The 14,586-nt window shown below is 38.7% G+C and overlaps 2 protein-coding genes across 26 annotated transcripts in view; both read right to left on the bottom strand.

Moving 5' to 3' along the window:
• Positions 1-3,592, bottom strand: part of LOC136847770 (intersectin-1-like) — a 189,529-nt gene extending 185,937 nt beyond the window's left edge. For 24 of the 25 annotated variants that reach the window (XR_010855833.1, XR_010855834.1, XM_067119653.1 and 21 more), the window contains exon 1: positions 467-579. The gene's annotated coding sequence lies outside the window, so the exon portion shown is untranslated. Of the gene's footprint in view, positions 1-466; positions 621-3,478 lie in introns of those variants that run through there. The other variant, XM_067119672.1, reaches the window with a different exon arrangement.
• Positions 3,593-4,434: 842 nt separating this feature from the next.
• The window catches only part of LOC136847772 (intersectin-1-like), a 45,909-nt gene continuing 35,757 nt past the window's right edge, over positions 4,435-14,586 (bottom strand). Inside the window, exons 6-9 of the mRNA XM_067119677.1 lie at positions 6,179-6,468; positions 5,441-5,553; positions 5,047-5,214; positions 4,435-4,831 (exon numbers count right to left, since the gene is read on the bottom strand). Of these exons, the coding sequence (XP_066975778.1) occupies positions 4,561-4,831; positions 5,047-5,214; positions 5,441-5,553; positions 6,179-6,468 (842 nt within the window). The 3' untranslated portion in view covers positions 4,435-4,560. The remainder of the gene's footprint in view (positions 4,832-5,046; positions 5,215-5,440; positions 5,554-6,178; positions 6,469-14,586) is intronic.

Below are 14,586 nucleotides of genomic sequence, written 5' to 3'. Positions count from 1 at the left end.
CAAAGTCTAAAATACATAGGAAAATCTCTGAATAGTAATCAGAGTTGGTCTGTTAGTTCTCCTTGTTGCATGTGAGAGGTTTCTTACCAAGTTTAAAATAGTTTTACCTTTCACAGTTATTATATGTGCAATGTTTGCTATCCAGTTCAACAGTGTATCAAAGATTACCCTTAGAACTTAGCAGTCATGGCATATAGGCATCATATTGCTTCTCATTTTAGTTCAGTACCAAAATTCTATTTTCCATTTGATATACCCTGATATGAATTCAGGCTAGAAGAATACTGGACTGAGCATGGACCAAACTCACTCCATGCCTAACCATGTTAAGGGAAAAGCTAGTATGTTAATGGTAATGCTGTACCAAAGAATCCCCTTCATGACTAATGTAATGTAAGTCAACTGCTGACACTTCCATTAGACTAAGCACACTATAAACTGCAAAGAAAACATCAAGAATACTTACTTTCGTGCTTGCTCTCCTCATTTCTTCTGTCTCTTTTCTTTCTTGTTCTTTTGTGCTTCAATCCTGCTGGCGTTGCATTTCTCTCAAGCTCTTCTTTGTCTGCGACGCTCAGCCTCAAGCCTGGCCTTTTCACGTTTAGCTTCTTCTTCAGGCTCTGAAGAATAATTCCATATTGCATAAGAACTTACAAACTGCTTTGTAAGCTATACCAAGTGAGGGAAAATATCCTAATTTATTTTTGCACAAAACCACACTTTTCTCTTCAAAAATTTACAATGAAAAACTACTAGCAACAATATAAATAGAAAATATAAGAATTTAAAGTGTAATGGGCTTTACAAGTCACGATACAAAACTATCATTCATCATTACATATGCATTTTTTTGCCAATATGTACAAGTCTAATAATCCCTAGACACTACCCAAAAAACAGTAAAGTCTGACTCTTTAAACTGGCACTCTGGGACAGGCCATTGCTGGACCACAGAAAATCCCAGATGACAAAAATCACTGTATAAACCCTTATTTACAAAAAAAAAGTCTGCCAGCTCATTCCACATATATATTTCTACCAAAAGTAGAACAAGGCTTATGAATAACCAGTTATTCATTGGGTTGAGTCCCTTGAAAATTTTAATAGCTCTTTAAGCATCTCCTAAGAAATGCTTAGATCTTTGCTACGTCACAGCTAAATCACTTTCTGAGCACACTGTCGAATTCTGATCTCCTGGCACCTTCACTGCTTTCTTCTGGCAGTTCAAGCTTTTCTGACTGTCATTTTCTAGCAAAACTTGTGTGTGAGAGAGAGTGAGAGAGAGAGAGAGAGAGAGAGAGAGAGAGAGAGAGAGAGAGAGAGAGAGAGAGAGAGAGAGAGAGAGATATTATTGGCCATGGTTAGGTTTCTTTTATACCAACATATCCATTTGTAAAAGTCATATGATACAGTTGTATGAAGAATAATAATTTTAATAAACTGCTTTTTAACATAATGTATGCAATTAGTGTGCCATACATTATTATCGTATTATAATCTGGGCAAACATAGTGATCAGGCACCATTTGCATTCTGATGTTTTATTCTTAAAATTATCAGCTGATTGTGTTTTGACCACATCATCACAGCCATTAGTTGCAAATGAAAATGCATTTCTTCAGATTCGTTTTTTCGAATTATCAAAGCTGGTTTAAAAATGCAACTTTACTTATTTATAAATGCAGTAAGTTAAATGAAGTAATGGTGTAATTTCAGTATCAGATGTTGCTTGGCCTCTTCCAAAATGTTCTGAGGCCTCGCACATTGTACAGTATTAATTTCTTCCAGCCACAGCTGTAACCATACATTTAGTGGCATACTTTCATAACACTTTCCTCTCCATTGCCTGAAGGATGAATAGATTTATTTTTATTCCTGAAGTCACCACTGAAAATGTGCAAACCTTAATAAACGGGTTATTTATGGTAACTGACAGCAAATGGTTGTTTTTCAATTCGACTGTTTAAGTCAGTAATTGCTGTTGTTTATACCAGTGTCTTACATGCAGTAGTAAGTGGTTGTTAATTATAATAGTGTAGTACGGATTCTAGACAAGTCACAAAGTTGGTAAGCTTGATTTAATGTATGAAGACTTGCTTTTAATAATGAAATTTTGCTTCTAGGCTTATTTATTAGTTAAAGGCTAACTCAGATATATTATGCATTATCAATGATATCTACACAAACTGAGACAGGCAGAGAGCCAAGCTTAGTGTATCTACTGAAAATACATCTTGCACTATACAAGATGTATATGATGAAATCATGTTTGGAAAAAAATTTTAATGATTGCATGATACACAGGATGGGATGATACTCAAGTATATATGCAAAATTACATATCTTTTGTATGTTGTATATTTTTTAGTTTCACAGAATGTTTTTGTTGGAAATAAACTGTGCTTGTGTATTTTACAGAGAAAAAGCTTCGTTCCAAAATCTGAAAATCAAAAAAAAAAAAAAACATCATCATGGCACCACCCTTGTAGCTGTCAAGAACTAATGGTGATTGATTAAAAAAGTTCCAGATTATGGAAGATGCTGACCACAGACTCCGGATTTAAAAGTCGACTGTAGTATTCCCTATAAACCTCGGCAGGTTATCGATGTGCATCAACCTCCTTCATGCCCCCTGTAGCAACGAATCTCACTTCATGTATGTCTTAACTGAGCAACAGCTAACAGTACTTCCTAGTTTCAGTAGTTCAAGATAACCGTTCAATTCTCATTTGTTCATTTCAACCAAACAACAATAAGGGGCCTTATTCTGTGTAGAACTATCCAAGTTACTTGAAAAGAATGCTCCCACTAAGTATGACAGTCCCTTCTTCAGTCAGGCAATATATACCCTCATTCTACGGTGCAACTCCTTAACCTTTTGCCTTTGGTATATTCCTGCAATAAGCAGGTCCTACTGCACTAGGATAAAATGTTAATTGCCTCAAATTTTTTAGCTTTTGTAATCTAGAAGTAAATGATTTTCTCATATGTGCCGTTTTCCTGATAAATCCAGCAAATGTCATCAATACTAAACAACTTTAACTCAAACTTTCTCAGTAAAAGGGCATTTTAAAAGACTAACAGACAAAGTTATAAAATAAGAGTGCCTGATGCCCTATTACCTTAATGGGTCATGAAATTATTATAAATATAATATTATTATTAGCATTATTATGCATAACTGGCAACTTTCTCTCAAAATGAGCTATTAAGTTGTAGCCCTCACAAAGTAAAGTCTATAAGGCATCATTACAGTAAGCTAAGATTAATATTCTCTAACAATAACACTTACTCTAATGTAGAAATAAATTTATAAAATATGACACTACATAAAGTTGATTTGATGTTATAAGACTGGGTAACAGTATCATCTTGGTCCCACAGCAATTCTCCTCATACATAGCAATTAAAAACCTGAGAAATTTTGGCTTCCATGTAAGAAGGTGTCGCACACCCTTTACTCTTCATTCTTAATTACCTTCGTAATCTTTCTTCTGTCTCTCGTCTTTGCGCATCAAGCAAAGCTTTCCGTCGCCTCTCTAGTTCTGCCTGACCTTTCTCAAAGTTCTCCCTTCTTCTGTCTTCAAGGAATCTGAAAAACACAGTAACAAAAAATTTTTGGAATTTTAATATAACTGTTTCAATTTAAATGTCCTGAAGCCCTAAACTTTTAACCCAAAGAATAACATCATATCTCCAGCCTCTTTTCCTGTAACTATCTTATTATAAAGACATCATCAACTGTACTTCTCCCTCCGATGAAACAATACCGCTGTTCACCCATGAACACTATCGCTCATATATAATCTCTCATCAAGTAGTCTTTCTAAAACTTTAACTAATATTCTGTTAGTATGATGCCTTTATAATTACCACACTCCATATCTCCCTTCTGTTTAAATATATTTACCATCAGATGTTCTTCCTGGTCATTTGGCATTACTTCCTCATCCCAGATTCCCCTTAACCAGTATCCATTCTTCCCCCTCTATACCAAGTACCTTCAGTGTTACAATTTGCATCTTTCAAAAACCTTATGCTTTGCCATTTTTTATTTTACTTACAGCCTTCTTTACTTCCATACAATGTATCTCCATCACTGGCCCACCTACGTCTTTCAAATTCACTTCTTCATTTTCTGTTTAAAAGATGCTGATAATAATCTGACCACCTTTGTTTTGTGTCTGAGCCCTTATGCAAGATATTTCCTTCTCTATCTTTGATGAAACTTAATCGAGATGGACCCAGATCTAGTCTTTGCTTTTGCCTTGAGTTTGATAAATTTTGTAACTGCAAATATCCTTTTCACTTCCTTTGTTCCTAACTTTCTTTTTAACTTCTCTCTAGCTCTTTGAACTGCTAAGCCCACTATCTTCTCAAGTTTCTCTCTCCTCTTCTCTTCATAGTTTTTCCCCTTTCCTTTTCTCTATACTGTTTCTTAGTGCCTTACACTTCTTGCCTTTCAATCACTGAAACTCCTAGATTTCCACCTAAATAAATCTTATACCTACCTATTTCACAACCACTTTTCTTCCCCTTATGATACTACTGTGAAAAATTTTATAAAATAAAAATGCTTAAAAAACCAGGGGCAACTTTTGAAAACTTACTGTCAACAACACCAGCACCAATGACATCTGAAACAGGGGTTCCTCCAGAGCCCCCTGACTGAACACTAGCAGTGCGCTGTCGTCGATGGGTAGGTGGTATCAATTCTGGTGGCAATGCAGTTGGAATTTTGTTACCAGCCTTAGCAGATTCACACAGATACATGGCAAGCACAAATTCCTCGCAAGACAAGCGGCCATCATTATCTACATCTGAGAGCACCCTGCACGAAAGAAAAATATTCAAAATAGTTCAAAATTATACAATTAAAATTCTTGTATATATCCACATAACACTCCATGGTAACCAAAGATTAAAGGTTACAACACTCAAAAGAAAAGTGAAAAGCACTTCTATAAATAACGAATAGTGTATAACTTAATATAAATAAAGTGCTTCAAGAAAATCACAAAATACAAAAGAATACAATATACAAACCATATCTGTGCCAGTGACTGCTGAGGCAACTGAGACTGGATTAAAATGTTACGAGCTTGTGCCCCCGATAAAAAGCCAGTTTTTGCTCTATCAGACATGTTAAAGACCTGTGTAAATTTAAGCTTGCTTGCTTGGGGTATTGCCCACTCAACAGGAGTCTGTGATCCTCTGAAATGTAAGAAAATGTAGTTTTTACACTTTTAGTAAAGATGCAACAATTAGGAAATCCTTTCCGTCACACAGCTACCAAAGTTCTTGACTGGTTTCAACATTTAAAAAAAACTCTAATCTACTTACTGCAGCTTCATTATCCAAACTCTTGCTATAGACACAAACAGCATTTAAGACACCATGATATAAAATAACAGAGAATGCATGATTTTGTCATCTTTACCCAGACTCTTGGCTGCCTGTGCGTTGCATTGTTGAAGCAGTAGGAGCACCTGGAACAACTGGTGGAGCAGCAGATGCAACAGGAACATTTGGAATTTGTCCTACTCCTCCCATCTATTGAGATCAAAAGATGAAAATGATGGAATATTACATGGTTACTCTTCCTAGATGGCCTATTTCCTTATTGCCAGAATTCATACCAACAATTTTTTCCTCAGAAATAAAATACTGTCATGGGGAAATAAAAATGCTCCTCAAAATATGAAACTATACAACAATGACTGTTAACATTTCTGTACTTTGCAGCAAATTTTTGCTGTTTCCTATAAAGAACTAGCCAGACATTTCTCAAAAAGAGAGAATTTATACTGTGTTTGGCCTTTTCTAGTGACTGACTCAGTCTCATTTCAATGACAAAACAAAGAATGTTTCAGGTAAAAATGTAAGTGCGTAGTGCAATGCATATTTTATAAAATATTATGCAAATTACATGGAAGCAATAAGAGACAACTGTAATACATATATATTATAAAAGGGCAATGTGAGTGTGCAGTGCAATGCATATTTTATAAAATATTATGCATATTACATAGAAGTAATAAGAGATTAATATATTATAAAAGGGCTGAGAGAGAGAGAGAGAGAGAGAGAGAGAGAGAGAGAGAACTACCAAGGTATGGAGTACTGTATAACTACACTGTACCAAGAAAAGAATGTGCTAATCAGTCATACCACCCACCTGAGGTTGAACTGGCACTATAGGAGCTGTGCCCATAGGCACTGAAGCAGGAACAGCTGGGACCATTGGCACTGATGGCTGACCTACAGGAACCAAGGGTATAGGCTGGGCCACTGGAGCCACAGGTACAGCAGGCTGGGCCACTGGGGCAACTGGGGGCCTAACCATTGCAGTAGGAACCATTGGAGCTGCTGTAGCTGCTGGAGCCGAGACCATAGGTGCAGCAACTGGCATGCCACCCATAGGTGCCTGAACTCCATGACCTGTCAGTCCTGGTAATGGGACAGCTCCTACAAGAAAGAATCACTGTTCAGCAACATAACTTGCATAAATGACAAACAAAAATTTTGTGGTATAACGATAATCTAAACCGTAAATACAGAGTTCTTATTTTAATTCTAAAGAAACCACCATCAAGTGGACTGGTGATAAAGACAAATGTTAAACAGTAATGCTAAACTAAGCTATCATTGCAGAAATCAGAAGTATCATAAAATAACGGGTGGCAATAAAAAGTACCCATCATCTTAAAGATCCAGTGCCAATACTGGATGGCTGAACATAAAGAATTCATAATTTTTTAGATTTAACACATTTGGTGAATGATGATGTAAAAAGCATTACACATCCTCCAAAATGTGTCGTGCATATTTTATCTATATCTACTAAAGCAATCAATTTTCACGACATTGCTTAAAGTAAAATTTTTTGTCAAATATCTGTGATGCAATAAAGGGATGATCATGGTTTCAATTAGCAAAATATATTTCAGAGCTAATATATGCAAATCATTACAAAACATCAACTCCTTTGAGTCTACAACAGCATTAAAGCACTACTGCTGCCTGTAAATTCCTACTAATATTAAGGAAAATTATCCACAATCAAATGTTGGAAATTCATAAACTTGAACTACAACACATTTAATCTAATATTTGCACACCAATCTATGCAGAATCATTGTTAGTTTTCAAACACGTTATTTCTGAAAGGAGATATAAATAATTTCACAATAACAAATTTAAATTCACCCAAAGTTACTACTTAAGTTTTGTTAAAGGAGCAACCAACCTTAGCAAGGCTCATGATTTAAAGTGTCTGTTATTCAGGTTAAATCCAAGTTGTATGGCATCCAAGCTGGTTTTATTGAAAAATTTGCAGTGTGACTGCATGAATTTTAGTGTTTTAAAGGTGAACTATACTTCGCCTACAGTGTAATAAGTCTGTATAACAGTAACTAAATGAAAAGTGTGCTAATAAGAACATCACTTATGGAATTATTGCACACTCATGTAGAGCTTGCTAAAGTTAGTAAATATTTTTGACAGCTGAGTGTGGTTTTAGGCAGATTTGCTCAAAGCCAGCATGAGTATTAACTTCCAATTCTAGGTAAGTCCCAAGAACCTTGGAAAAGAAAGTTTGTGAAATGGCAAGAAAAAATATTCATAAGTAATAATATAGTACTGTTTGTAATTGAAGTGTAGTAAGCCAAAGTTATTTCTACACAGATGGTGATTTAAGCTGCAAAAGCTCCTCTAAAGTAGAAGTTACATGAGACCGATTAATTCTATTAATTTATTTCTTTAAAAAATCTGGGACTAAAGAATTCAGATAAGAGAATGTTTCAGTCTAAAGCTCACAGTAACCATATTCATAATTTTTATGATAAAGAGTCATTTCTCACCAAAAGTAATTTAGCAAACAGTAAAGACAAATGATGACAATATCCTAGGATGAAAAATTTGACCTTACATCTAATACTCTACACAATGGTCTCAAAGTTAAGGTTAAAGAAAGACCATGGATAACCCTATGAAGTTGTCACGAATGGCACAAAAAACTGAATTTTTGCGATAAAAAAGTTTGCCATACTACGTTAATTCTATATGGCTAAAAGATATGAAAATGACAAAGGGGTATATTGAACTTTGAAAATATTGTACCGACAATTTGGAAAACATCTACTATTAGATAATATATGAACTACTATAATCAACAAATATCAGAAACATGACAGAGCAAGTGCACCATGCATGTTGCACCGGCAAAAAATATCAAATCTGTATTTTTCCCAGATATACAGACCAGAACCTTTTATAAAGGAGTATTCCTGGTGCCACTGGAAACAATTATTCAAGCTTGGTTACAAGGTGGTTAACTGGCATCAGGCAGGAGAGTGGCAGGGTGTTTTAAATTGGTCAGTCCGCTAAGACTAACAGAAATCTGACATATTATATGTAGAGAAAGTGCTACAACTCTGCACTCAATAAGTGAGTTGGAGGGAAACTGATCAGTTCCACTCCAGCACATCCCTACAGGGAACAGAACTGAACTAAGAAGTGATGATCCTAACAGAGTTGTGCATTATATGTCCACATTGTGCCGAGATTGACAAGAGCAGTGGTGTGCTGATATCATCGAAGAGATACTTGTCTATTGACAGTTTATAAAATAAAGTTATCTTGATATTTACGGACAATGAAATATCTAAAACACAAAAAATCCTGCAGGAACATGCATTGGGATCCTTCAATGCACACTTGCAACCTAGGATATGTCAGGCAAATTCACTGACTACATATCCAAACAAACATTTTGTTTCTTTTCTTTAAATATAAATTTTCATCTTATTGCACAACAGTTCTTAGTTATCAATATATATACACAAATGCTCATTGTATATGGTGTGTTATGATACTTAATATGAATGCTCCTATGTATTTACATTAAAAAGTAGTTTAATCATACATATGAACTTCTTCAAAATAAATGGAAAAGTATGATGTACAGGCAATTAATGCCCTTGCAATCCTATGATTGCCAGGCATACATTTTATATAGTACATGATATTTTAGTTATAAATTTTTTGTACAGTGTTCCTAAAAGAGAAATACTGTGTAAGAAGGTACCTATGACATTAGAAATGGGTGAAATAAAAAATATTTACATATATCTTTTGAGAAATACAAAATATGCACATTAATGACAGTATGCTGTGACAAAAATACTCTTATTAAATTTACATGTACAGTGTTTTCAGTTCATTTGTCAAGTACATGTAATCTGCAGCTTTTGTAAACATTCATACTTCTCTTTCTCTCTTGTGCTGTGTATCATAATTTAATTACAAGTTTTCATAATGCACATGTCCCTTAATAAAATATGATTAATATACTTGTGATTGTCAGTAAATACAAAAATCTTATAAGTAATCTGTATATTTTATAGGTATACAAACCAGAGCCTTTTACATATAAGAGTATTCTTCAGTACTACCTGGATCAGCAACTGAATTTGGTAACAAGGCAGTTATCTGGTGGAGACGGGGGTGAGTGGGGGAATACCCATCACTCACCTTCCATCATTACTCACTTTTCCTTCAGTTGCAGGGATTGAATGTGGCAGTTAAAGTTCAACATTTTAGAGGCTCTTGTTCGTATACCTAAGAAAAATACAAATTACTTTTAAAATGTGTCATTTGTTCCTAAAGAAATACAAACCTTCACCTTTTATTATAAGGGAGACTTGCCCCTTAAGTGGAGGGTTAGTTCCTGCAACTGACTGGAGCTGAAAGCCACCAAGGAATTTCCATGCTTCTGGCTGCCTTGCACACAGGGGATATCCTGACTCTTGTAACCTCTTACCAGTCTGGTGAAATGCTGACCAGAATAGTAGGACCCAGAAGCTGAGTACCCCTGTATTAAGGAAGGACGCTCATATAAGGAAAATATTTCAGAGAACCATGACATCTCCTGTACGGCAGCTGTTTTAACTGTTACCAAGTAACCGTAGAAATAAGCTCTACCACATCCTCCCACTTTTTAAAAGAGGGAGGACAGAGGGACAAGCTTTCAAGAAACTAATACTAAGACTGGATGGAGATGTGTATTCACCTGTATCTTGTTCGATTCCAGCTTGTACTGTGGCCTAAACACTGCTCTCCAAAGAGAGCTAAGGATGATAGGGTAGTCCAGTCGCTCTGAATTCACACCTCCAGGCTTACAATAGGCTTTTAGTGCATAGACAAGATATTGTCCCGTCTGGAACAAAGCTTGGGTACTTACAGAGAAGTGGCAGAGATCAAAGATCTCTCCCTCAAGTGGGAGCAGTTGGACTAACCAGGCATGTGGAGAGCAAGAAGGTGGTGCAGATCCCCTTTATGCCCTCCCGAAAAGCAAGAAGAACCTACAATGCTGCTGAAGTGAGCATGATCCTTAGACCGAGCGTACACACAGCAAACAGGTTGTGCATGCCCCTCACTATGTAACCTCTTGGAAGAGTGGGGAGAAGGGTTGTATCTCTGACAGCTACTCACACCCTATCACCAAAAACAAGCAAACACTGAACAAGTGAAACTTGCAGACTTGTCTAAGTGTGAACACTGAAGGACAAGGCAGCACCAGACCTTGTGTCTAACTGGATAGGTCCAGAGGAACCTGCCTAACCAGAGGCACAACAAGCACACACTGGTGACCCTGCACCGTGATCTCCTCCAAGAAGGAAGAGAAAGCTTCAGTCTTCCTAGATTTCTTAAACAAGGCCTGAGAAATCCCCTTTTTCTTCTGCCTACTTGGTGAAAGAGAGTCCAAGGACAAGGCAGAGGATGGCAACAAGCTAGACAATGATGAGGAAGAGCACTGAACAAGCTCCTTCACTCTCATCTCACAAGTCTTGCATTATGCACCAAAGGTGCTAGTCAAAGCACTGCAAGGCAGGATGGGAAAACAATGAAACACCCACTGGAGGATCTGCTAGGGGCAAAACTACTGCAACAGGAGTATTCACCCCTCCTCTGCAGCAGACAACGAACCCAGGGGAGCTGCAGATGCAACAACAGACACAGCATCTGCTGACAAAAGGTGAAGACAACTTCAAGTATCAAGGCCTTTTTCTCCTCAGCCCAGTTGTCAGGAATGGCCATGTAAGGTCTATCTGGAATATTCAGCAAGGACTATATCTTCCCCAGGTACTCCAATGATGATGTCTTCCAGGTACCCCTGGAAAGTCACAATCAGATGTCATAGAGGGCAAGGAAATTGCTGAAAGAGCACTTCAATCAGCAGGTGCTTCATCATCAAAGGAGAGGATGTGGGCAGGCTCTGTATCCCTGGCACTATCCTTCCTATTAAGGGTAGCATTACTATGCAATGGGATAGGGATGGAAGAAGGTGAGTAAAAGGCACTGGAAGGATTTGGAGACATCATCAGGGATGTATCGCCCGGCCCCCCCTTAAGAAGCTGGCAAACACTTCTTGTCATTCTTCCCCTGCTTGCTGAATTTATTCCCCTGGTAAATCCCAGCCAGTACACCCCTTACAAAGCAAAGCCCTAATACAAGACTCCCCTCTACAACAGGATCAACACTAATGCTGGTAAACCATTATGAACTGCCCTTACAGGTATTCACACCCCTCCAAACAGCATTGCTCGTTTTTCTTCACTATGACAAAACAAAAAGCAAGACATCACAAAGAGCAACTAATAAAGAAGCACACATACACAGCAAATTATTCATCAATGTTTTCAACCAATACAGGTAGTCAGGGTAGATAGTCATCAAGCACAGCATGTCTGTACTATCCGGCAACCAAAGAAAAAAGTGAGTAGTGATGGAAAGTGAGGGATATTTCCTTGTTCAGCTTCCAACTCGCATTGTAGGATACTCTTAAACAAAAGGCAAAAATTACATTTTTATTACAAAATATAAAGTTTTATATATACTTACCAAGTAATTACATGGCTATTGTATCCAACTAGTAGGACAGCTTAAATTCAAAATTCACAGTAACACTTCGTTTAGTGCAGGTGACCAGTAACCGCCACTAACGGCAATACTGTACAGGAATGACTTGGCAGACAACCTCATTCTGTTTATGCTCATGTCCATCAGAGGGGAGGAGGGAGGGCTCTGATCATGTAACTGCTTGGTAAGTATATATAAAACTTGATTATAAAAATGTCATTTTTATATAAGTAACTTACCAAGTAATTACACAGCTGAATCCCACATTGATAGGAGGTGGGATAGATGGACATATTTTATTCCAAAACATTAAGTCATATAATGAATTAGAGATAGAAAAGTTGCTAGCACTGAATACAATGCTTGTTGTTCCTTGTTAGTTAGGAGAGCCTGCAGTAGAAACTGCCTCTGGTTGGTGCTCAACTTGACCTGCAGTGGCACAGCAGTAAAGCCAAGGGCCACATCTACTTCAGTGGGAGCTTTGAAGCCGAGGAGTACTCCAAGGGCTGCCAAAGTATTACAAAATAAAAAACAAGTGCCCTTGCCCTGAGCGCAGTACTGCAATACAAACAACCAGATAACACTGTCACCTACACTGAAATAAAAACCACAACCCGTCCACTGAGAGTGGTGGGTGATACTTGTATCCCCTTGGCTCCCTAAAACTTGATACCTTACTACAAAGTGAAGGGGCTAGAATTTGGACCATCTGAAAGCAGCAGTGATTCTATGGCAGACGGAAAAGCCCGATATTCCAAGAGATGACTACTGAAAATCTAAGGGAGGACTCTAGCCAGTTCTCCTGCTATCAGTCAAGAAAATTAGGGCTTCCAATAAACTTGACAAAAAAGCCTAGATCCATCTGGGCACTAGATGGAGGAAAGACAAAAGGCACTTGTCTTGCTCCTTTAAACAAAAGCCCAGTTTAAATCTTGAAAGACTTCTATGAAAGAACCAAAGAATGAAGCTTCCACCAATAAGCTTAAAAACTCGGAGACGGATGTCCTTGTCCGTGGGTAGACTTGGTCCCTGTGTAATAGGAACTGGAGCACAAGGCAAAACAACAGCATGTTACTAAAAAGTCAAGCGCTGGGCCCTAGCAGGTTGGTGCCGGATGCCTGACAGCCAGCACCAAACAGATAGGTGGACAATCAGACGCTGGGTGCTTGGACGCTGGGTGCTCGGCCACCAATCACTCAGATCTCACTGGGTCCTCGGATCCCACTGGATGCTTGGATCCCTCGGATCCCACTGGATGCTTGGATCCCTCGGATCCCACTGGATGCTTCGATCCCTCGGATTCCACTGGACACCTGGATCCCTCGGATACCACTAGACCCTTGGATCCCTCGGATCCCACTGGACGCTTGGATCCCACTGGGCACTCGGATCCCACTGGGCGTTTGGATGTCACTACCAACTCCGATCCCAGTGAACGCTCGGATCCCACAGGGCACTCGCAGGCACTCAGTAGACGGCGTCCGGTTGGAAGAGATTTTGGTGCCAATTACTGGCACTCCACAACTGGAAGATATACCTCTTCAAAGGCCGAGATACGCCCGAAAAGCGCCATCAACACCACGTCTACACTGGGATCCCTATCTGTTCACACTGGGATCCAAAAAAAAAACACCATTGGTGCCTCTTGTCCACAATGGGATCTGTAACTGTTCACACTGGGATCCTTATTACTAGAGGACAAAGAAAGCACATCCCTATGGACGCCTTTCCAATGGCTATCCATCGAGACCTGCCGACAACGGGATCGACTGAAGAGTAACTACCTGGGGGCAAAACTCCTTCGGACTCCCATGGACCGACAGTTTGCCTCCTCCCAGGTTTAGGGGAGTCTGACAGGGACTGGGTTTAGGAAATCCGATAGGACCGGATAGCCACATCCTCCGCTATACATCCAGTAAGACGCCATTCCAGTGGCTGTGTGTCGATACCTGAGATCAGCAACAGGCTCAACTGAGGGGGCGACTACCCATGTGTAACCCCCCAACCTCCCTTGGACTTCCAGTATGCCTCCTCCTACGTTTACGGGAGTCTGACAGGGACTTCTGTCTAGGAGCATTGGGGGATGAGTAGAACCTCCTCCACTGCACCACACTTCACTATTACAAGGCCAGCTTCTGTTAACCCAGACACAAAACTGGCAATGGCATGGAAAGGAAGCAAGGGAGCCAGACACGGGAGCAAGAAGAAAAAATTAGAGGGCTAGTAGCAGGAGAAAAAAAATTGGATGCGGGGAGAGTAGGAGCCTGACAATCAGGAGCTGGTGCTGGGCGCTGGGTGCTCTCAGGTTGTAGATGGTGCCAAGGCAACTGGGTGTCAAGCGAGCTAGTAGCTTGTAAACTATGAAATCGGGAGCTGGTGAGAGCTCCTGGCATTTGGAGCTGATTCTCGCCTGTCAAGAATGTCAATTCTTCCAAAGCTCAGCACAACCAAAATAAGCAAATTTCTCTCCTTACTACATTCTGCCCTTACACTTTTTCAGTTTTCTGCAAAGGAAAGTGTAATAAGATGTTTAATTAATTCTTGAAGTATACAGGGTACCATCATACAGACAAATCTTAACTCCTGACAAACATTATTTGAGACTTGCAGATATATACTGTATATTCCATTACTGAAAATATCGGTACTGTAGCGAACACAATG

Source organism: Macrobrachium rosenbergii, chromosome 17 (assembly GCF_040412425.1).
Source record: "Macrobrachium rosenbergii isolate ZJJX-2024 chromosome 17, ASM4041242v1, whole genome shotgun sequence".
Taxonomy (NCBI): Eukaryota; Metazoa; Arthropoda; class Malacostraca; order Decapoda; family Palaemonidae; genus Macrobrachium; species Macrobrachium rosenbergii.
This window is presented reverse-complemented; position numbering and strand designations above follow the sequence as displayed.